General features: G+C 37.0%; 1 protein-coding gene across 7 annotated transcripts in view; it reads left to right on the plus strand.

Annotated features, from left to right (window-relative positions):
* The window catches only part of METTL15 (methyltransferase 15, mitochondrial 12S rRNA N4-cytidine), a 324534-nt gene that overhangs the window by 179767 nt on the left and 119131 nt on the right, over positions 1-25636 (plus strand). For all 7 annotated transcript variants that reach the window (XM_069091346.1, XM_069091345.1, XM_069091349.1 and 4 more), the window contains exons 4-5: positions 8582-8773; positions 14391-14569. In XM_069091346.1, coding sequence (XP_068947447.1) covers positions 8582-8773; positions 14391-14569 — 371 coding nt within the window. The remainder of the gene's footprint in view (positions 1-8581; positions 8774-14390; positions 14570-25636) is intronic.

The raw sequence follows: 25636 nt of genomic DNA on the forward strand, positions 1-25636 counted from the left end.
TTAGTCTACAGTCAGACCGGTGGCTTGTGAGAGCAAAGATTAGAATTAGCAAAAAGAAATAAAGATAGTAATAAGAAAAAATGTCATATACAATTGAGTTAACTGTGTCCTGAACGATTTACATCAGCAGTGAGAAGTGGGAAATGGAAAGAAATGACATTGATATCGATCACATTAATTTTATGTAAATTTTAATCACTTAAAGTCTATTGCCACAAGAAAACCAGGAAGCAATCTACTTATCCTACTTTCTCTTGAAAGCAGAGAGAGATGGTAGGTAAAGCCAAGAGTAGTTGTTTATAAAATATTACAAAAAAGAATGGAGCACTGTAATGAGTAGCCTCACTTTATAAAGCTGAGAAAAGTAGTGGAGAGAAAAACCAGTTTAGAGAAAGTTTGGCAAGCAAACCTACTAAACATTTATCCCAAGGGCACTTAAAAATGAAAAAGCAAATAAGACAAGCAAAAGAAAAAAAATGGAAAAGATCTGTAAAGATTGTTGCAACCACAATGAAAAATACTAGAACTGTCACCCTTAGATTCAAATGTCACAGCTGTAGATATGCTTATTTATAGGGAAGGTCAAAATGGACATTGAAGAGGGGTGAAAAGCATCAGATTGGACCAAGTTGGCATAAAGGAGATCTGTGCTTCAGGAGACATATTTAAGAAGCTTTTGAGGGATAAAAATCCTTCAATATATCTGAAGCAGGGAAGGATAAAGAGGGGAACAATCCTGAACCTTATTAGTACCAAAAATGGTGAAAAAAAACATTAAAAATTGCTAGTTTAAATGCCTGTTGGCTTACCTATACAAACTCTTGATGAGTCATTTTTACACAAAGTCAAGCATCCTTGATGAACGTATTAGTAGAGAACAAATAGATTTTCACAAAAATATTTTCATTTGTACCCTATCTTTACCTGGAGCAATACAGGCCAAAGCTCAGACTACCCAGAATAAAACCAGGTGGGACCACAACTGACAAAGGCAGCAATGATGGTCTTGAGCAATGGAAAACTTGGCATAGTCTGACATCTACCCTAGATTTGGGCAGAGCACATTTCCAAGGGTTTAGAGAAAAGATTATGTATATGACTCCATGACCTATAATTTTACAGGAAAATTCCAATAGCTCCCCAGCCTAGTGGTGGGGCAGTTTCATCTAGCCCAGAGAGGGAATTGTTAGTAGAAGGATGGAGAGGAGTACCCCCTCCCCCAACACGCACACTACCTCCTTGACCAGAAGATGATCTTGTGATTTCACATGGTTAGAAGACTGAGACTTCTCATCAATGTCCATAGTGGTGTCTCAGAGCAGCATTGTCCTGAAGACAAACTAGATGAAAGCTTCAGGCCTGGACAGGGAGCCAGCAGGGAACTATATACACCTTAAGGGAACTTCAGCAAGACTTGTGAGAGAAAATGACTCATTCAACCAGAAGCTCTATCTACTCAGTCCATGGCACTGTCTCTCTGTAACTGACCTGATCTTTCTCACCAATGCCAGCACCCTCACACTATTCTCACCCTTGTGTGCTGGTACCCGGTAGGAAGGATTAAGTTTGCTGCAGGAAGATGGTGAGATGGACTAGGCATACTTTTTTCCTCCCTTAGACTGTGAGCGCCTTGAGGGTAGGGATGATGTTTTTGCCATTCTTTGTATCCTGGGGATAGACAAAAGTAGGAAAGGCCTGTTGATGTAGTGAGGATTTGAGTTGTTTTGAGGGAAGCCAGGAAGTCAGACTTAGAACATCTGTGGTTAAATCATCGTTTATAGACAGTCTAAAATTCTTAGAATTTTCTTAGAATTCTTAGAATTCTCGGCTTCCTTTTCCACAACTCTGCAGCTATCATAGATGACCATGGTTAAAGAACATATTGCCCAATGGTAAATCTCCTGGTGTTTGATTTGTTTATACTTAGCTTCTTCATTTATAGTTCAGCAAATTCAGATTTTACAGACATCCCTGAGGAAAAAATGGCAAATGATGATAATTTGCGTAAACTATATCATATTTGTAGTTATTGCTCTGTTGGATTGGCTGCATTTTTTGTGCACATTATGAATATATCTATTACCTCAAAGAGTATATAATTTAAAATTGTACCCTTTACATTGACTCTGACCGAGACATTAATGCTCTGGTTCTGGAGAAATTAGAGTCATGGATCAGGTTGGTGTAGATTTTTTTCTAATAGTGAAGAAGATCCTAATAACTAAGGGAAATATGTTAAACCCCAAAGTCTTGTGAATTGTTGCAGAGGAGGAGTTGTTAATTATCACAATATTTGAGAATTTAGGATCACTTTATACTTTTTAGATGTTGAGAATAAGAATATTTGGATAGCTACTCGATCACATTCATTCATTAGAGATCAGCAAATTCTAACCATTACATAAATTTGGAAATAACTACTGTGCTTGCAGTAAGGAAAGTTCTAAGGAGTTAGCATTGTATTAATCTAGTCTTGGGGTTTTTGAATGAGATCTGTAGACACTCAAATGGAATTGTGTTCTCATTAAGTAGGGTTGTTAACTACAGTGTTGCAGACCACATCCATCAATGCCACCCGTCCTTTGTGATGGCTCTTGGCCAGGTTCTGTTATGAGTTTTCTCAGGCAATACATCGAATATGCTGCAGGCCCTTCTTGCTTTCTCCTCACATCACAAGGGTGCTCATGGAGCCCTCTGGCTGTCCACCTGCAGTTCTTTCCCACATGACCAGCCCATCTTTCCTTACTGTCATAAGATGCCTTGATGACACTTCTTCCTGTGACTTTTTGCTGTTCTTTGTTGGTTCTGTGTTGCAGTCTGCTCACACCCGCTGTCTTTCTTCTCCTCTCTAGTTCATTAGAGGTGTAGTGTTCTATGTCTAGCTGCCAAATGGAAGCACTAATAAAAATATTCCACTGAAAAGATTGGCCTTTAGGAAGCTTTAAATCAGTAAAAGGGTTTAGCCCTGTCCACAAAGCTGTCCTAATCAACTCTCCGCCTTTTTAGTTCTGGGCCTAGATCATTGGCCCTCTACACTGAGTATCCCAGATATTCATGCTCTCAGACAAGCTTGAAAGTGTGGTTCCAAAGTTGGATATATGGGCCCTTTAGGAATCCATGGATAGATATTCATGGATAGATTGTACATCTATATGGGAAAAATAAATTTTTGTTTTCACTAACCTCTAACTAAAATTTAGAATTTTCTTCAGTTATGAATTATTTGTTTCTTCTGATAAGAGGCCCATAGACTTCACCAAATTAAGGAGATCCATGACACAAAAAAAGGTTAAGAATTTCTGCTCTGTGGCATCCATCCAAATTCACATTGGAATATAGGAAATAAACATTCTGAATTCATTTAGTCTTTCCTGTTTAAATGGACAGGCCAAATGCTTTTGAGTACTTACATATCTGTCCTAGGAGTCTCTGAACCTTGGGGTTTGATGCTGTCAACATAATGTCATGCAAAATAGGAACATTTAAAAGACTTCTCCATCTACAGTAAATCTATCAATACTTGGCATTAATACATGCTATTGGCCATTCAGTGATTGCATTAATAGAAAGTTCAGTATGGGGCATCCATAGGGAATAATGAAAAGAGCTTTAGACTCAGATTCTTTTCTGGCTCTACCACTGAGAATCAACTCTCTGGGTCTATTTCCTCATGTGTAAAAACAAAGACATTTTGTAAAATGAGAGGGTTAGATTAAATGTGTTGTAAAGTTCCTCTCAACTCCAACATTTCTTTAATTAATTCATTCTTTTTATTTGAGTTTTAAAATATTTCTTTCATGAGTCTTTAACCTCTCACTAAAATTATACATGTCTAAAATAGTCATTTTCTTAATCCAACTCCTTCTAAAATCCCCACTCATTCCACCCACCTCCAGGAAGGAATGAGGTCCTGAGAGCTATACTTGACTCTTCTTGCTTCATATTCATTCCCTCTTGCAAAGGTAAGCCTGTTGCCCTGAGGCTTCTGAGAAACTGTGAAGGGAACATTCCCCTCTGAAAAAGAAGAATTAATACAGCTACTGAGCGATCTGTATCTCCCTATGTGTTCTGTTCATTCTAAATGTTTCATGCTCTTCAAAATCCCCACTCACAACTCAGTCTCTGTAAGGAAGCAGTTATTAAACATAGGTTTCATTCTTAAATAGCTACTCTCTTTGTGTAACCTAGGAAAAATATGGAAAAAACAAGTTGATCCTAACACCATACATCAAATACATCAAGCCAAGTTTTACTTAAGATTTTCTTAAAGAAACAAAACACAACATAGTCTCCCCACTCTCATTTTTAGGACATGATCATCTGGCAATCAGGAATGTATTATCACTTACCTAACATTTAGAACATACATTGTGTACATGAAACAATTTTAAGGCCATCATCTCTACAAGAAAATCTATGTCTTTTGTGTCCCAAATTTATTAAAGTTTCTCAAATAGGCACATTTTTTATCACAAGGAAGGTTTTGAATCTGTGCTGTACTGTGGAGATCTTGGAGAGTTATCAGTGTGGCAAAGGTGTGAGTGTGAAAAGAGAAAGGAGGGGTTTGTTTTTCAGAAAAAAATGTTTCACATATAAGCTTTGAGTAAAGTACTGCTTGAAGTAAAACCTTTTGTGGCTGCTGATTAAAAGTAGTGACTGCTCAGACAGACGTGTAGGATCAAATAGTCATTGGCTTCATTTCACCTTTCCAGCTTCATCCCACACTGACCCGCCTTGCTTGGTGCCCACAGTGTGCCATATGCCTTGGACATGTTGCCATCCTCCAAACATCGTCGCATTTCCATAACTGTTCTTTCCTATTGCTAGAATGCACTTCTCCCTTTTACTGCCTGTGTCTCCTTGTAAACGTCTTTCCCATATTCAAAGCCTACCTCTCATATGATCAGATCCATGACATCTTCCCTAATCCCTCCTATGAAGAATGACTTCTCCTTTGTGTGATCTAATAGCACTTTACATTTTTCTTATAAACTTAACGTATTTGACTTCATTAGATTTTAAGCTTCTTGTGAGAGATATAATATGTTCCCTGTCCCTAACACCTAGCACAGTCGTTTACATATAGTAGGTCATTAATAAATATTTATTTATCGTAGGGGTAAAGAAAGAAAACAGAAAGGGAGAGTGTCCAGTCCTTGATAATGAGTTTAAGTGCAAGGCATTCTAAAAGAGCTACCTAGGGCAGAGGGAATGGAAGGAGCACTGGGTTTAGTGTCCAGGGGCCTGGATAGGAATCCTCCTCTGTAAGGCTCTGCACTTAACCTTTCCCTGGACCTTAGTTTCCTCATCTGTAAAATGAGTGAAGTGAGAGGGAATTGTTTCTAAGGTCCTTTTAGTTCTAAGTCCCAGGATCTTGTGATGTAGGATAAAGCATCAAAGGAAAGGGTGCCAGTAGTGAATAGAGTTGATTTTCTCTGCCATACAAGGGAAATCACCATGCCTGATATCACTCAGTAAACCACTCTTAGAAGATTCCCCCCCCTTCCTCTAAGAAGGCTTCCGAAAATGTGTGAGATGATAATGATGATCACCATCGCTGTCATCATCATGAATAATTATAAACATTATTATCAATAAATATTAGAAGGGTGACATTTTGTTATTATTTTAGCCTTAATTCTAATTTTCCCCTCATTTGAAAACTTTCATTTTTCAAAAGAAAACAAATGATGACTTGAAAAACGGTAATGCATGCATCTGAGTGAGTTAATCAGTTTTAATGGAGAAAAATGTCTAATTCCACTAACATCCTAAACATTAGGGTACCACCTTACTTTTAAAAGATATGAAAGAAAAAAATGGGTGGGGTAGGGAAAAGCATGCTTTCATTCCCTGGGAATGATTAAGTGATCCTAAAGGTTTCAGTAGGTCAAGGAACTTAAAATATTAAGATTACTTTTAGGATGCCATCCATTCCAACTTCCTCATTTTACAGATGAGGAAATTGAGGCTGAAGGAGGAGATTAGATGATTTGTCCAGAGATATACAACTAGTGTCTGGTACAGGATTCAAACTCAGGTCTTCCTGATTCCAATTCCAGCACTCTATCCAGGCTGGATTTGAAACTCCCAAACTAGGGCCCTTTCCACTGTACTTCACAAAGTCTCAGATGGTATTTTCTAAAATATATCCCTAATACATCAACAACTGGAAACAAAGGATGTTTCTATTTATTGGGGAAATTACCAAGAAAATTGTGGTATAGGAATAGAATGAAATACTATCGTGCTGTAAGAAACAACAAACATAAGGAATTCAGAGAAACGTAGAAGACTTGCATGAAATCTAAACTGATAGAGTAAAATGCAGAATCAAGAAAACAGTAGGCCTAACTACTGCAGTAATATAAATGAAAACAACACCAAAAGAATGCCAAACTTTAATTTTAGCAATCACTTTGATCTGGAGAGTAGAATGAAATATACTTCTTTCCTCTCAGTTCAGAAATAAGGAATTAAGGGTATGAGATTTTATATACACAGCCAAATGCAACTAATGTGTAAGTTGGTGTTAACTATTTTTCTTTGTTACAAAGAGGGACCAGGGGCTGATGGAGGGACATTGTAAGAGGGCAGGGATTGGGAGTTGAAAAATTACTGTTGTGTGAAAATAAAAAGCATCAGTAAAATAGAAAATGTTTTAAAAACCCAACTGTAATATACCATAGTGAATGGGTAGACTGGTCATTCATTGTGAACATTGGGTGTTGGAGGTGCATTGGATGCTTGGTCAAGCCTAACTTCAGTAGTAAAGTGTAAACACTTCATTTCATCTTTCTTTTTTCTTGCTTATGAAAAATTCCTTTCCTTCATGCCATTCCAAAAATGTTGTGATTTCTGTAGCTATTATTAGTTGTTAAATTGTCTTCACTTAGTTCCTTTAGTTTAACCTATTTTCTTATGTTTAATAAAATTAAATACCAAGGGCTGGTAGATTTATGAAATAAATTAATGTCTATAAAATGTAACTTGACTATTAATTACAAGATCATTCCATGTATCATTTTTAAAAGAATACCTAGGTAACAGGGTGGTATTAAATCAGCAGTTCTCAAGCTTTTTCATTTTGTGTAGCACTCTTCTCCCTTCCAAGTCATACCCACAATTAATGTGATAGTTACCATCCCTATTCAAGGCAGACTTTCTGTTTCATGACATTACAGCTAATCTGATGAGCTATGAGTGGAGGGGAAAGAAGCCTGAGGAGGTACCAGAGGATGGCTCATCCATTCCATACTGTCTGCTCAGCCTCACTTTTACCTCCGCTGCCTTCTTCTATAAGCTGCATCTTATCTTTCTCTTTAGCTCCACTCTTAATCATTTATTTACACAATCCTCTTTTGTATTTCTTCCTTGGGACTTGACCGATTTTCCACTTTTAGTGGCTCTCTAATTTGTCTCTTTCTACTCTTATTCTGATGATTTTATGGCCTTCTTATACAAAAATGATGCCATCAGTAGCACCCATGCTTTGAGAGAGATAACTTTCTAGTAGTGAGAATGGATTTGTGCTAGTTCATCTATATTATCTTGAACTTTGTTTTGCATATTTGGCATTTTAAGTTTTTAAAGGTTTCTGAAGTATTGTGTGAGTGTGTAACAACTTAACCTACAAATCATTTGATATCAATGCTATGTTCCAAGGCCCAAATCTCATATCGATATTTGGTAAAACTGTATCAAAAGTTTACATAAAAACAGCAAATATACAATTATAATGAATATTAAAACATTCACTTGAAACATTTGTTAAAAACTAAATTTTATTTACATGTTTATTTAAGTTAAAAGTAGATTGACATAATGTACAACATAATGTACAATGCAGGAATGTACAGAATACTTATTTCAGTTATTTAGAGGGTGAGAAAAATTTATGAAAAAATAGTACAAATAGTAAACATAACAGCTTTTCCTTAGGCTTCTGACTAATGATGAATTAGTACTGGTGGGATTATTTTTGATTATATGTAGTTTTGTTTTATCACGGAAGAAACAGAAAAGTCACAGTGACCCTTTTTGAATTAAATTTGTGCTAAGATGGTACAAATATTCTTTCAAACCTAAATGTAAATTTCCTTTCCATTTTATTAGTGGATTATCATGCTTCAAGGGAATACTCCACACTCTTAACCTTTAAAATGGGGCTAGTGTGGTGAGACACTAAATATGTATTGACTTGTTTCTTTTCTTAACTAGTCAAAGATTATATAGGTTTTTTTCCTCCACAATTATAAGGGAACAGTCAAAAAATTTTGTGTACTCATGCATAAAGATTAAGATAGGCAAAGAGATTAAGATAATTTTTTGCAGATTGGACATTTTTATATTACTGTGTTTAGATTTTTCTCCACTTGTATTTGATAATTTAGTAGAATATGTTGATATTTACCAGATAATATTACCTAATAAGTATTGATCCATCTGTAAATTTGGACTATTTTACCTCAAAGACCCTAAGGTTCTATGATACTTGTCAGAACGAGTTTCTGTCCATTGATGGCACAAGAAAGGAAATGCTTTCGTGTTAACAGAACTATTTCTCTATGTGTGTTTCCAGAAAACAGATTCGATCTTTGCTAGGCCAGTTTAGCCAAGCTGAGGCCATGCTAATGAAAGCTGGAGTACAGCCCGGGACTGTGGATGGAGTTCTTCTAGATCTTGGGTGCTCCTCCATGCAACTTGATACTCCTGAAAGAGGTTTTTCCTTTCGAAAGGATGGCCCTTTGGACATGAGGATGGATGGTGACAGGTGAGTATTGATAAAACACTTCTCACAACAAAAAATCAATTTCTCAACAACACTCTGAATTTAATTTCCTTTTTAGACTGCAGAATTCCCATCACACACCTACACCTAAGACTATATATACATAATAAATCAGCTTTGAGGGTTTTTTTTTGCCCATTATAGACTTCTGTATTTCCCTGTATTTTGGTTTTTGGTCTTTATATTTAAAGTAAGAGTTTTCTAAAAGGAATATTCTTAAAATTTTAAATCAGAAAAAAAAATCATTTCTTACTACTGTCACAAAATTAGGAAAGGATTAACTCTCCTGCCTTTATCATTGTTGTTACATTAGCCAAAATAAAGTTTCAGATGCATAAAAATCTCTAGTTTTATTATATTTCCAACAGTAATTTTCTGTGATGAAATTGATACTGTTGAGCTCAATTAAATGTTAGTCTTACTTTGTTTCCATTGTAACTCTCAGGGAACTTCCAGACTACTTGAAGTTTTGTTGAGTAAACAAGGGGAGGAAGCCAGTTTGAGGAGAGGTTCAGCACTAAGACCTGGACAGAAGAGGAAAGGCTTTCCATAGGAAGTCACCCAAGAGCTGAACCTCAAAGGGAGATCAGAATACTGAGAGGCACCCCTGAGGAAGGAGTGTAGTGCAGAATTGGGGGCAGCCTGTGCAGAGGCCCACAGGTCACAGATGAAGGCCATTGTAGCCAGAATACAGAGTTCATGTATAAATCAGGAAATGTGGCTGGAGGGGGTAGCCTTAAAGCCAAACTGAGGAGTCCATATTGTATCATGGAGGAAGAGGAGGGAAGAAGCACGTATTACCTGCCCATTACGTACCAGGAATTGCAGTAAGAGCTTTACAAATATTATCTCATTTGAGTCTCACAATAGCCCTGTGAGGTGGGTGCTAGGATTATCCCCATTTTACAGTTTAGGAAACTGAGGCAATCAGAAATTAAATGACTTGCCTGGAGTCACACAACTAGTATCTGAGGCAGTGTTTGAAGTCACTGTGACCCCATGAAGTACCTGTGGGATTTTCTTGGAACAGAAACTGGGTAGTTGCCATTTCCTCTTCCAGTGGATTAAGGCAAATGGAGGTGAAGTGACTTCCTCAGGGTCACACGGTTAATAACTGCTATATCAGCTAGCTGCCTGTGTTTATTCCTCATAGTAATAGGGAAGTAGTATAGCTCATAGGATCCAGCATCGGAAGTGATCTCAGAGGCCATCGAATTTTGCCTCCTCCTTGTATACAGGGATACCTGAGGCCCAAAGAAAGTCAAATGACTTGGCCAAGATCATTAAGGTTCTCTAATTCTAGACCAGTGTACTTTCCAGACCCACAGAATAGGCTTCTGCCCTAGGGAACTACTCTCATCAGCTGTATGGAGGATGGCATAGAGAATGGGGAGAACTGGGCTTCATTGACGGGCCTGCAAGGAATGAGGAACTGATCCAGAGGGAAGATGGCAGAAGCAGGAAAACAACAATGCTACACAAACAAAAAACTCTGAAAGCTGTGATAACTCTGATCAGTGCGATGACCTCCTGCAGTGAGTGTAGGATGACAGGAGTCTAGGCAAGGGGTGATGACAGCCTAACCCGGCACAGAGAACTGAAGCAAGAGGTGTGCAGCTAGAATCAGCAAGACTTGGAAGATTCATACAAGGAAGCTGAGGGAGAGGGAAGAGTCACCGTTAACTGCAAGGTTATGAAGCTGGGAGACAAAAAGAAGAACGGTTTCCTTGACAATAGGGAGATGAGGAGAGAAAGTTTGATTTAGAAAGGTCAATTCTGCTTTGAACATATTGAAATTGAAATGCTTATGAGACATCTAGGTAGATATGTCCAGGAGGCAGTTAGTGATGGGGGGCTGGAGCTCAGAAGAGATTAGGGCTTAAGATGGAGTTTTGCAAGTTGCTAATAATGATAGCTTATGAGATCACTGAGAGAGAGAATAAAGGGAGGAGAGAAGACATCCTAGAACAGACTTGGGAGGGTCTCCCACATTCAGGCAGCAGGGCATGGAAGATAATTCCCAAAGGAGATTAAGAAGAAACAAACAGGTAAGAGCAAAAGAACGTCATGATATGAAAGCCAAGTTTACTTTTGAGTGGTGTAGGTCATTTCCTCACAGGTAATTAAATGGAACATTTTGTCATTATTTTCATTCTGTAGTTTTGAGTGTGCACAGATATCCTCATAAAGAGAATGTTTATCAGGTCTATAAGAAGTAACATTCAGTGATTCCAAGGTTGTGAACCCAGGTCCCCAGGAGGATATTGATATCCTCAGAAATTGAAAGAAGGGTGAGTTGGTGGAGAAAAATAGTGAGTTCCAATTTAGATGTGTTGAGTTTAAGATGTCTTTGAAACATCTATTTGGTAATGTCCGGTAGGTCCAATGTTCTTAGTGATATAGGACTGGAAATCTTAAAAACGTGACAGGCAATATAATTAGGGACTTTAAAAAAACTTCCTCTGAAGAACAATCCGCTGAGTGACTCATGGAACAGGACTAATATCTTCTTGTTTGGAAATTGTGGTTGTTGTGCAGCAATAGCCAAATGATGACCAGCAAATTGTTTGCTTTTTAATTTGTGCAAAAAAGAGGCTCCAAATCTTCTGATGTACAATAAACCAAATTTAAATCCTAGTTATTTTTAGTGACCATCAACTTCAGATGAAGGAGTAAAATGTGAAAGCAAAGGAATATAGCGGGCTCATGATGTACATTCCTGTGATTCTTTGACGCAGGAAAGGTCAAGAGCATGTATAAATAAGATTTCAGTACATCTGAAGGGAAAGTCCTCAGAATGAAAAAACTCACACAGATAAACTCTTGCCACATCTGTTAAGAGTTCTACTTTTGCCTATGTAGTAAACAACAGGCAAACTCCTAGGAAAAGCTGTACAGGTTCCCGCCATTCTCTCAACTTTTCACCTCCTTGCAGCATGGCTTCTGACTCCACTACTCAACTTCAATTACTTTCTGCAAGATTCTATATCATATCTTAATTGCTAACCCCAATTTTTTTTGTTTGAGTCCTTCATTCTTGAACTTTCTACAACATTCTCTAGTGTTGACAACAAACCACAACTTTTGGATATACTCTCTTACCTGTGTTTTTATGGCATTGTTCTTTGTTAGACAACATAGTTCTCCCACCTGTCTGGTTGCCATTCCTCCTCAGTTTCCTTTGAAGGACCATTGTTCATGTTATGTTCCTGCAGACCTTCTTCTTTTCTCACTCTTGGTGAGTTCATCAGCTTTCATGAGGTTCAGTTATAGTCTGTAACCAAATGACTTCTAAATCTACATATCCAGTTATCATTTCCCTCCCAGTTTTACCAACTGCTTCCTGTGTATTTCTACTTGAATGTCCCACAGGAATTTCAAATTCGATATGCCCAAAATAGATGCCATCTTTCCCACTAGATCCATTCCTTTTCTTCCTATTTCTGTCACTTTCCTTCTAGTGACCTAGGTTTTTAACCTTGAAGTAATCCTCAACTCTTCATCTGCCATATCAACTCAATTAACAACTTGTATCAACTCTATCATTCACCAGAACCTTTTTTGCCATTTACACATTCATAACACAAATTTAGGCTATCATCACCTCTATCTTGGATTGTTTTAGTAGCCTCCTTCTAGCCTCTCTCCTCCCAAACCCATTCCTGCTGCCCCCCAACAATTGCTGTATTGATATTCCTGGAACACAGGTCTGCCTGTGTCCTTCCATCTTCTGATAAACTTTAGCAGCTCCCTATGGCCTTTTGTATAAAACAAAGAATCCTTTGTGGCACTTAAAATCCCTTTCCACCCATAGCCGTTCCCTTTCTACCCACAGCCGTTCCCTTTCCAGATTGCTTTCACATTACTCTCCACCATGCCTACTGTGTTCCAAACTACTGTACCTTCTTTTCCATACACAGCATTTCATTTCACCCTTGGTGCCATTACTTGGATTGTCTCCCCTGTCTGGAATGCTGTCCCTCATCAGCTGTCTCTTAAAACCCCAAGTTGCCATTCAGGTTAAAGTCAGATGGAAAGATCTCTAGTTTAAAGATAGGAAGACCTGGATTTGACTCCTGCCTCCTCTTCTTACTAGCTGTGTGACCCTGGGGAAAGCATATAACCATCCTAAGCCTCAGGTACCTTATCTGTAAAGTGGGGATAATAACAGCAACTTTCTCTCTAGTTACTGTGAAGTGCCAATGAGATCATGTATATATGTATATGAAGAACTTGGCTAACTTTAAAGTAATAAATGTTGGCTATTATCTCCCCTGGTTATTCATACTACCTTCATTGCCATAGCTAGCTCTGTAATTAACTCACATTTACTTTATAAATAGTTTCTATTTTCTAATTGGTGCACAGGTTGTTTCCCCCTCAGGAAAATGTAAGCTCTTTGAGGAAGGATTTCATTTTTCTGTGTATTCCCAGTACCTAGAACAGTACCTGGTACATAGTAAGCATGTATTATATGCCAAATTAGCTAATATATCCCAATAAGAAACCAAATCAGGTCTCAGTCACCTTCAGGGTTCCATGGCCCATTTCTCTAGCATGTTAATTAAGATATCCTAAAATACTGATGTTCTTTTTTTCCCTCAGACACTAACTTCTCCTTAATTTCAGTTGAAAACATGGCATTTCCCTTTTTCAGCATTTTAAAACCCCATCCATGCTGAGAGCTATTGGTTACCTGCATCTTACATTTGTTAGTTGAACCAATCCTTGTAATTTGTTTTATATGTTTTCTCTATATCATTATATGTGTGTGCCACATATACATACATATATGCATACATATACAGACATACACATATATACATGCACATACATACATATGTGTATGTATATATGGTTTCCTTAAATAAAATAGCAGCTCCTTGAGGGGAGGGAGTATCATTTTGTTTTTGTATTCCTCTTGACTAGCATAGTACCCAGAACATACATAATAGCTGTTTAGTGAATACTTATTGATTGATTTAGTGCATCAGTTTTGTGTAACTATATTTAGTTCACAGTATTCTTTGGTGGTAAATGACATTATTGTCATTGTGGTTCCTCAGGTTCTCATGACAGAAACTGGCCAATTACATCTTTTTTCAGGCACTTTCAGAATTTATATTGGCACCCCATTTATAAAGCAGCAAATGCATTTTCTCATCCCCGATGCAATCATTTTATTTATCTCTTGATTCGAATGTCCCTGGAAGCTCCTACATCTGCCAAACTGAAAACATTATTCCGAATGACTGACAATATAGCTATGATACAGAATTATAAAGACCCTAAACATTTCCCACTGTTTTAGGTTAAAGACACCCCGTTAAAATGATTTTCTTATATATATTAAAATTATTGTAATTTTTTTAATTTGAAATTTTATGTTTTTTATATGCTTGTTAATGTTATAAATGGGACCACTTGATATAGTGATATGTGACGTTAAAGGAACATCTCTCCCGTTTGTACAAAATTCTTGTCTCTTATTTTAAAATCTCTGAAGTCCTCATAGCCTGTGTGTCTCAAGGCTCTGAAGCTTCACCTCTTGTCAATGAAGGTTGACGTCAGTGAACTAATTGGCTCTTCTTGTGCGTAGGTACCCTGACATGCCCACTGCTGCTGATGTTGTGAATGCCTTAGATCAACAGGCACTCGCGTCGATCCTGAGAACATACGGGGAAGAGAAGTATGCCAAGAAAATCGCTTCAGCGATCATTCAGGCACGCAGCATCTACCCCATCACCAGAACCCAGCAGCTTGCCAGCATTGTCGCAGGTATCCTCATTAATTCCAAACAGTGTCTGAGAGGGGGGGGGAAATATATTAATCCCCCAAACTCCCAGAGGGATCTATTTGTCCCTGAAATCATGCAGGATCTAATTCTGCCTCTCCCTCTCTGATGTCAGCTTTATTATTTTTGTTTTGTAAGCTCCCGTTTTTTTTTTCTACCACTGTAGTTTTCTGATTAGTTTAAGAATAGATTTTACATGAAGTAATTTATCACTGGTGCCTACCAAGGTGTGCAACATGGAATGACAAGAGCAGAGGGAATTCTTGATCCATTCTCAGAGTTGATAAGCATCCAGTATCAGATATGACATAGCCTTCCTTAGTTTTCAGATTTCTGCATTTTAATACTTTTGGGAAAGTAACATTGCATTGCCCAGCTCCTAAAATAAAATTTAGTGACTCACACCTCTATTCTAAACGACCAGCTAACAAAGGGTATGTGATGTATAGGTTATTTCACTTTGTGAATGTTAACTAAATCAGCCTGAGGGCTTTATCGAAACATTTCACCTGTTCTGCTGTTCCCCATCATAAACCTCCTAAACCAAAATCTAGCTAGGAGGCGCTTTATTATGATCTCCCTTTTGGAAGCCAGAGTTGTTTCACAGTTGTGTCCCATGATGAAAGTTTTCCAAGGCAAAAAATACCTCTGCTGTAGTTACTTAATGCTAGTGGAAAATTAAGAGTATTGGTAAGAACTCTGAAACACAGCACTTGCAGCTGCCATTTTCAGGAGTCAGAAAACCATCCAACCAGACTGTATTAAAGTTTCTTTTCATTGTTGTATCTTAAGTTTCCTAAAGAACTAAAAATCTTAAGAAGGTATATTGGGGTTGTTTATAAAGGGAACTTCAGATTGGCTGCCTTTACCTAGAATTACTCAGCATTCAGGGAACTAAACTTAATTTTAATTTAACTCAACCAGATCATTAAAAAGTAGAGATAATTTATCAGTTTTATGTTCATAATTTAATAAGATCGTGTTCCATACACGATCGTGGCTTACACAATAAAAATAATTCACTACACCTTTAATTTTTGAAGCTCCATACCTCATGTTTCTTGCTTAGTGGAGATTATTTTTAGAGAAGTAAGTCTTCTGGACTATGCGAGTATAAGCTATTCCATGGTATCTTTCCTAAGAAGTGTTTACTTAAATGTGTCTGTATTCAGCCAGCCTCGGTTTGGAGTATCTTTCTCTTCCCACTCCATTCCCACTAACCCTGTCCTACTCAGGTCCTTTCTATCATTCTTCAACGAGCTGTATGTTGTTCTCTCTTCTCTCTCAGAAAGAGATATAATGAAAAGTCAAATATTTGCCCCATGAGAAAACCACAATATTTCATAGGTAGAAAACATTTGTCCACATAGTCCTTGGGCACCAAGGAGGCTATATCTTTATTTCATTTTTGTTTTTGTCCCCAGGGCCTAGCACATTGCTTTGAATAGAGTCCATGATTAATAAAAGGATTTTTTACTTGATTTTAAATTATAAAAACATAAAATGTTAGAACTGTAAGGGACCTTAGAGATTATGTACTTTGTTGTCTTCATTTTATAAAGGGCAGACTCAGAGAAACTGATTTTCTCAAGGTCATATATTTAATTAGTGACAGAGTAAGGACTAGGCTTGAAAGCAGAAACTCAGGAATTCTAGGCTTGGCTGCTAACTTGTCCTTGAGAAATCATTTGACCTCTCCACCTGACATTCTTCACCTGAAAACCAGAGAAAATAAAACTTGCAGTATATAATAGAAGTTTCTCATATCTCTATCTATCTATCTATCTATCTATCTATCTATCTATCTATCTATCTATCTATCTATGTGCATGTGTGTGTATGTATGTGTATTTGTGTGTATACATATGTATGTGTGTAGGTATAGGTATATATTATATATAGGTAGGTATGTATACACACATTCATATATATATATATATATACTAACAATGGAAACTTTTATCATATACAAGAATATAATGTGAAGATGCTTCACTGAAGTCCTACTTTTGTGATGAGGGAACAACACTGATTGTCAGGGGCTATACCATCCCTACTAATATCCTCCTCTGAAGGCCTTTTGTGACATGGGAATGAATCTGAACTTTTAGGGACTATGCCAGGGGATCACAACCTCTTGCAGATCTCAGTAAGTTAGAAAAGCTTCTCAAGGGCATGTTCCCAGGGATGGACTACATGAGTCCCACTGGAACTCCAGCTCAGCTATGTTTTAAGAACCTCATCACCAGATTGGCTGTAAAGTAATTAATTTTTCAGCCACAGCAACTTTCAAAGGACACCTGCCAAGTTATCAGGTTAAGATCTTTGTGGGGAATACTCTTTCCATCTGTGATGAATCAGAGATGCTCAGAGTATAGCAGTCATGTAAAAGTACAGAAAAATGAATCCATAAACATGTTAAAAAATTTCCATATGAACCCAGCTGGAATCCTACTTTCAGAAATAATAATCATAGCAGATATTTCTCTAGTACATTACAAAGTGCTTTATATTCACAGTTTCACTGGATCCTCCAGACATCCTTAAAAAAAATCCAGATAAACATAAAGAGATTATCTATACTGTAGCATCAACCCATACTTTTGTGATTTGGTGATTTATAGATGAGAGATTCTCCTGAATGAGAAAACCTAAAGAACATATACTTGCATGCATCCCTGCTCATTTTTAAGTGTTTTTCACAAAAGTGTTAGCCTTTTATATGCTAAGTTATATGAGAAAACAACGTACGCATATTTGTCCTGCTCTATGTGCCAGGTGTCGTGCTGAGTATGAAAAATACAGAAGCAGAAGTGAAACCAACCTCAGGGTTGGACACAGGGAGAACACAAGGGATTTGTGGGAGGCAGTGAGGGCACCAGCAGCTGGAGGGACCAGGACAAGTTTGAGAGGTGGTACCTGGGCTAGGTCTTGAAGAAAGTCAGAGATTCTAAGAAGCAGAGGTGAGAAGAGAGTACCTTGGCCAGTCTGTCCATAAAACAAAAACAATAACTGTTCCTACCCCCTCCGTAGAGTTATTTTTACAGACATTTGGCACTTATGAAATATTATTACATTACAACTGATGCAGCGTAGTACTGTGGAAAGGAGACTGGTTACGGATTTAGAAGACCTGAGTTCAAATGCCTGCTTTGTCACTGTCATCTGTGTAACCTTGTATAGTACCAGTAACCTCTTGGCCTTCCTCTTCATTTCCAGCCTTTGGAGCCCCTGCTTTCCTAGAGAATCAGCTCAGGTCCTCCTCTTTTAACAGGCCGCTCCTGATGTCCCCAGCTCTCAGTGCCTTCCCTCCCTAAGATACCTGGTATTCACTTCTCGTAGATTTTGTATGCACTTGGCTTGTTATTCCTCCCCAGTCATGAACTTCTTGAGAACAAAAACAGCTTTTTAAAACTTGTGTTTCTTTAAATCTTCAGAGTCTAGCACAGTTCTTGGCACATGGTAGGCAGATAATAAACCCATGTTGAATGAACAAAGAAATGAATGGACATGTTTCCTGTCTTTCCCACTGCATAACAAGCACAATTAATGTTTATTGAAGTAAAAGAATTAAATGTTCGATAATGCTTTCCTTTTTTAAAGTGATCTTTTAATTCTTGTGTATACAATAGGGAAAATTCCTCCGTGCTAATATGCCTTTATGTCAAAATGTGATAGACCTGTGATTTCACTGTTGGATTGAACTCCTTCCACCAAGCAAATCACAGCCTATTTCAGTAACTTACAGATTTAGAGGCTATGGTGGGCCTTGCCCTGGGTGACACAGGCAGTAAATATCAGAGGCAGGATTTGAGCCCAGCTACTCCTGATTTCATGACCAGCACTTTCTTCACTCTACCTGCTGCCTAACAATGTGTCTTTATCCTCTGAGGATGCCCCTCATAAGAGAGAAGTCGTCCTCTGCTTTCAGGGTGGGCAGACAGTAGCAGCATTGTTAGCCAGGTGAGGCAGAGAAGCAGGACACTAGGGAGCTGAAGACAGTTCAGTTTACTCTAGGGGTTCTAGGTAGACAGTGATGATCTTAAACCCTGAATTGGGATCCTTTCTTGAATGTGATTTCTGAGTTCCAGATTTAGGCTTTCTCCAAAATTCCTGCTTCAGAACCTCATAATGATGTCAAGATCAGCCACAATTCTCCTAGTCTGGCCAGCAGAGTATGCATTCCAGCAGGTTCTACCCAGCCACAAAACCTGTCAGTACAGTCCTAGTTATAGATAGAATGTGTCTGCTCTTCAAGGTCAAGTACCGAAAGGCTCCTCACAAGAAGGCTGGTCACAAGGTAGAATTTTTGTCCAGTAATATAGAAAATAGGTAAAAAGACAGAATTTGTCCCTGATCTGCTTTTGCAATGATGATGGTCAAAATGCAGGAAAATGTGAAGAGGAGGTTAAGAATCACCCAATTCTGAGACCGCCCACACACATTAACTTAACTTGTGACATTCTGAATGTGAGATCTTTGTTCAGTGATGAACAAGTAGATAGTGAAACCAGAAGACAGGAAGAACTTGCAACTAAATGATAGATCACAGTATTTCCTTAAAAAGTTATTGAAGGATTTGCCTTTACATGCACTCAAAAGCAGCAGGAAGTATCAGGATATTATGGGTAATATCACTTCACAAAACAGTGAAAAGATGATGATAGGAAATGAGCCTGCCAAGAGTTTGGTGTGAGACCGAGCTAAATCAGATCATCATGAAAGCAGCTGTAGATTAAACTGGAAAGACAACAAATAGATGTGAAATGAAGCAGATTTGCCAGTATTTCTATAACAGTCTGTTCTCATCTGTGATTATAATAGAAGCACAATGTTTGGTTGTCACCTTTACGTACTCAGAGATAGGAAAAATTACCATTAAAATATGGGTGCAGATGAAAATGGAACAAGTATCTAATTCTGATCAGTTTTGTAGAGATGAAATCTCTGAAGACAACAGGATTTTTAAGGAATTATATTAGGGACAAATTTTTAAGATGTCTCAAGAAACATCTTTTTAACACTAACATGCTCTCTGCTGTGAATTGTGGAACATCTGGTCACTTTAAAGAAGTCATTGACTTTAAAAACAACATGTAAATGGATAAAAGTGAACCTATATGACTCATCATTTCTTAAAAGACTCATAACCTCACAGATTCAGAATAATCTCAATTGCAAGTGCCTTAAAAGACAATAGAAAGATGCATAATAGGTATACATAGGATGGAGTGTCTTACCACCTTACATGTGCCTAAGGCATCTCTGAGATATCATCAGGGATCAGAATGACTGGAGAATACCTGTTATGTAGCGTGACTGTAAAGGTGGACTACTGGGCCGAGCACTGGACTTGGAATCAGGAAGATCCAAATTAAAATTCTGCTCCAGATTCCTGTTGGTGGGGTGACTCTGAGTAAACTGATTAATCTTTTTCCTTCTCCTTGTCCTCATCTGAAATATGATGATCATAAGAATGCCAAGGTTGTTATGAGGATCAGATAAGAAAGTATATGTAGAGTACTCTGCAAACCTTAAAGCTAGTATAAATGCTAGCTATTACTATACCAGTGTGAGAGCCCACATGCTCCACAGGTAATCACAGAATTTTGAAAGAACAGATGAAGGCCCCCTGTACATTGGCTAGATCTTCTTTAGAGGAATTGTGGAAAGACATGGATGAGAATTTCCCAGGATGAGAAGGTGTGGATAGCTTGGGATCTGCACCTTTGAAAAGAGCCATTACAGGAAATGGAGCCAAGATAACAGAGTAAAGGCAGGAACTCTCCTTAGCTCTCCCCCAAACCCCTTCAAATACCTTTAAATAATAACTCTAAACAAATTCTAGAGAGACAGAACCCACAAAAAGACAGTGAAAAGTTTTCTAGCTGAAGACAACCTAGAAGATTGGCAGGAAAATTGCACCAGGGTGAGAGAATAGCACAGTCTAGCACTGGCCATGCCAGAGCAGACTGGACCCCAGGGAACCAGGAGCAGGCCTGGGTGACTATAGTCTTCTTCTGACCAGTTGTTTGACCCCCACCCCTTACCATCTGTGGACTGAGAGGTCTGGAAACTATCACTGCTGAAGAAAATAACAACTTAAAAAACAGACTAGGCCAAAAGGTAAAAGAGGTACAAAAAAAAACAATGAGGAGAATGCCTTAAAAAAAAAGAATTGACCAAACGGAAAAAGAGGCACAAAAATTCACTGAAGAAAAAAAAAACTTCTTTAAAAGTAGAATTGGTCAAATGGAAAAGGAGGTATAAAAGCTCACTAAAGAAAATAATTCCTTACAAATTAGAATTGAGCAAATGAAAGCTAATGACTTTATGAGAAATCAAGAAACAATAAAACAAAATCAAAAGAATGAAAAAAAATTGAAGAAAATGTGAAATATCTATGTGAAAAAAATTGCAAAAACAAATGACCTGGAAAATAGATCCAGGAGAGATAATTTTAAAATTATTGATTACCTGAAAACCATGATCAAAAAAGGAACCTAGACATTATCTTCCAACAAATTTTCAAGGAAAACTGCCCTGATATTCTAGAACCAGAGAGTAAAATAGACATTGAAAGAATCCACTCATCATTTCCTGAAAGAGATCCCCAAATGAAAACTTTCAGGAATATTATAGCCAAATTCCAGAGTTCTCAGGTCAAGGAGAAATATTGCAAGCAGAGAGAAGCAATTTAAGTATTGTGGAACCACAGTCAGGATATCACAAGACTTATCAGCTTCTACATTAAAGATTGGGGGGCTTGTAATATATTCTTGAGGGCAAAGGAGCTTAGATTACAACCAAGAATCACCTACCCAGCAAAATTAATAAATTGAAAAAAATCCTTCAGGAGGAAAAATGGATATTCATTAAGATAAAGGACTTTCAAGCATTCTTAATGAAAGGACCAGAGCTGAATAGAAAATTTCACTTTCAAATATAAGACTCAAGAGAAGCATAAAAAGGTAAACTGGAAAGGGATATTATAAGTGATTTAATAAAGTTAAACTGTTTACATATCTACTTGGGAAGATGATATTTGTAACTCATAAGAACTTTCTCATTATTAGGGCAGATAGGTGTGAGGGCACAGGTATGAATTGAATATGAAGGGATGACATCTAAAAAAATAAAATTAAGAGATGAAAGAGGAATGTACTTGGAAAAGGGAAAGGGAGAGGTAGAATGGGATAAATTATCTCACCTAAAAGAGGCAAGAAAAAGCTTTTACAGTGGAGGGGGAAAGAGGAGAAGTGAGAGAATGTGAGTGAACCTTACTCTCATTAGATTGGCTCACAAGGGAATAACATACATACTCAATTGGGTATAGAAATCTATCTTACCCTATAGGAAAGTAGGAGGGGAAGGAGAATAAGAGAAGGGGATGTGTGTGACAGAAGAGAGGGCAGATTGGGGGAGGGAGTAGTCAGCAGCAAAACACTTTTGAAGAGGGACAGAGTAAAAGGAGAGAGAATAGAATAAATGGGGGGGGGAGAATAGAATAGAGAGGAATACAGTTAGCAATAGTACCTGTGAAAAAAATAAGAGGGGGCGGCCAGGTAGCACAGCAAGTAAGAGCACCGGCTCCAGTGTTGAGAAGACCTGGAGATCGAATCCCGGGCTCAGACACTTAGCACCCACCCAGAAACACCTGTAACCTTGAGCAAGTTACTTAACCCCAATTGCTTAGGGGCGGCCGGGTGGCTCGGCGAGTAGGAGCGCCGGTTCCAGTGTTGGGACGACCTGGAGATCGAATCCCGGGCTCAGACACTCAGCACCACACCCAGAAGTAACTGGCCGTGTAACCTTTATCCCCAATTGCTTAAAAAAAAAAATAAGAGCCATTCCCCACTTGATAAGTGATTAAAAGATATGAACAGTTTTCAGATGAAGTAATCAAAGCTGTCTAGCTATATGAAAAAAAAAATGCTCTAACTTACTATTGGTTGAAAAAATTAAAACAATTCAGAAGTACAACCTCATACCTATTAGATTGGGGAATAGGACAGAAAAGAAAAATGACAAATGGTTTAGGGGATGTGGGGAAAAGGAGATATTAATACATTGTTGGTGGAGTTGTGAACTGATTCAGCCATTCTGTAGAGCAATTTGGAACTATGCCCAAAGGGCTATAAAACCATATATACCTTTTGACCTAGAAATATGACTAGTAGGTCTGTATCAAAAGAGATATAAAACAAAACAAAACAAAGTATGCCTGTCAATTGGGGAATGGCTGAATAAACTGTAGCATATGATTACGATGGAATACTGGTGTGTTAAAAGAAATGATCAATAGGATGCTCTCAGAAAAACCTCTAAAGACTTACACGAACTGAGGCAAAGTGAAATGTACTGTGTACAAAGTAACAACACTACTTTAAGAATGACTTCACTATTCTCAGCATTACAATGATCCAAGACAACTCTGAAGGACTTATGAAAAATGCTATCCATCCCCAGAGAAAGAATTGATGGTGTTAGAATACAGATAGAAGCATACTTTTTTTAACTTTATTTTTCTTGAGGGTTTTTTATGTTGTTTTTTTTTCACAGCATTACTATCATAGAAATGTTTTATATGACTACACAAGTATAGCCCATGTCAAATTACTTGCCTTCTCAGTGAGAGGGCATGGGGAGGGAGGAAGGGGAAGTATTTGGAACTCAGAAATTTAAAAACAAATGTTCAAAATTGTTTTTATATATAACTGGGGAAAAATAAAATGCTAAATAAAGAAAGAATATCAAGAAAAGTGCCATTACAGTATTATTAGGTTTTGACTAGCAATAGCTAGTTAGTTCTGAATCCTTTCAATCTTGACATTTATACTATGAATGAAATCAGAAGACAAAGGCAAATTATAGGATGGCTTACAAGCTCTCTTTTTGGCGAGAAAAATAATGGAATTGTTGGAGTTGGTCTTAACTATGTATCCAAAAACAATCAGTTTATGACTTGGTTATTTACCTTGTATTACAGTGCTTATGGTAAAAATTTGCAAAAAATAAAAAAAGTCTATCAGGAAAGTATGCAATTTATGCTTCACGATCTTTTGCAAAGAAGTAGGTAGAAAAGAAATGCTACAAAGAATTCAGTAAGACCCATTATCTATTAGGATACAGCCAAAGCAGTCCTGAGGGAAAAATGTAGAATCCTAAACACTCTGATCAGCAAAAAAAAAAGAGAGAAACAATCAATGAACTGTACATAAAGCAAAAATAAACTAGAAAAACAATAAATTTTAAACTTCAAATAAACACCAAAATAGAAATCTGTAATAAACAAGAGATGAACAAAATTAAAAGTGAAAAAAATCTGTTAAACTGATAAATAAAAAAGATGGTTTAAAAAACAACAGAAGAGCTATTATTACCTAGTCTGATTAAGAGAAGAGAAAAGAAAAAATCAAAGTGCCAGTATAAAAAATTAAAGAGGGAATCACAACAAATGAAAAGGAAAAAGGATCATTGGATTATAGTTTTAGAACTGGCCCTATAGTCTGACCCCTATAGTGATTTGCCCAATGTGAACTAGGTAGTAATTTGGAGAACTCAGCTTTAAACCTTGATTTTCTTACTCAATCCAGGGCTCTTTGAATCCCACCGTGCTGCCTCCAAAAATATTAGAAACTATTTTTCCCAGTTATATGTCAACACAACTGACCACTTAAATGAAATGGACAAATATTTATGAAATGTAAAGTTACCAGTATAATAGAATAAGAAATGGGGAATTTAAATAACCGAATTTAAAAAAAATAAGTCATTCATGAAATTAAAAAGAGAATAATCATTAGATTACATGATTTTACAAGTCAATTAAAAATAATACTAATATTACATAAACTCTTTGAAAAAAAGAAAGGATACTACCAAATAATTATGATCAGTCAGAAATGATCTTGGTACCTAAAGTTGTAAGAGAAAAAAATAGAAAAATATTATAAAGCAATATTTCTATGAATATCAATATAAACATTTTACATAAAAGATTATCAGAAAGGCAACATCAACATATGAAAAAATTGCACACTGTGACCGGGTATAGTCTGTTTATTAGAAATGCAAAAATTGTTTCAATATTAGGAAAACTATAGACATCATAGAATATATTAATAACAAAAATAATAAAAATTGCATGATTATTTCAATAGAGGAAGAAGCTTTGAGAACATACAGCATCCATTTATGCTTAAAAAAAAAGAAGACACAAAATCCATAGGAATAACTGTACCTTTCTTTAATATAGTAAATAGTGTTGATCACAAATTGTGATCCAGCATTATATGTAAGGGAGAGGCCTTTCCAATAAGATCAAGGGTAAGGCAAGAATGTCCATTATCACAACTATTATTTAACAGAGTTCTAGAAATACTAGATATAGCAATAAGGAAGAAAAAGAAGCTGAGGAATAAGCACAGAAACTGAAATGAAATTGCAACTTTTTGAAGATGATATGATGTTATACATAGAAAACTATTCAACTAAAAAGTTAATTTAAACAATAACTTCAACAAAGTTGAAGGACGTAAAGTAACCATATATGAATCACTGGCTTTTCTATATATTTCCAACAAAATCCAACAGGAAGAGATAGAAAAATTCTACTCACAATAACTTTAGAATAAATAAAATATTTGTAGATCTACTTGGCAAGAAAAACAGGAATTATATAAAACAACTATTAACTTTTTTAGGGAAATTGACAAATTTGGGTAAATGGAGTGATTAATAATCATAGTTGGTCTATGTCCAATATAACAAAAATGCAAACTCTACCTAAATTAATTTATTCATTCAATATCATACCCACAAACTACCAGAAAATGACTTTAGACAGCTAGGAAAAATAGAAAAATTCATCTTGAGAAAAAAATAAAAATTTTCAAGTGAAATGATGAAAAAGTAGGAAGGAAGAGACTGGAAATAATTGATCCCAAACTAAAAGCAGCAGTGATCATCAGAACTATTTGATTTTATATATATATATATGTGTGTGTGTGTGTGTGTGTGTGTGTGTGTGTGTGTGTGTGTGAGAGAGT

The sequence above is a fragment of the Petaurus breviceps genome, unplaced genomic scaffold (assembly GCF_028583685.1).
Source record: "Petaurus breviceps papuanus isolate PSGF00001 unplaced genomic scaffold, PetGlider_PUasm1.0 188, whole genome shotgun sequence".
Taxonomy (NCBI): domain Eukaryota; kingdom Metazoa; phylum Chordata; class Mammalia; order Diprotodontia; family Petauridae; genus Petaurus; species Petaurus breviceps.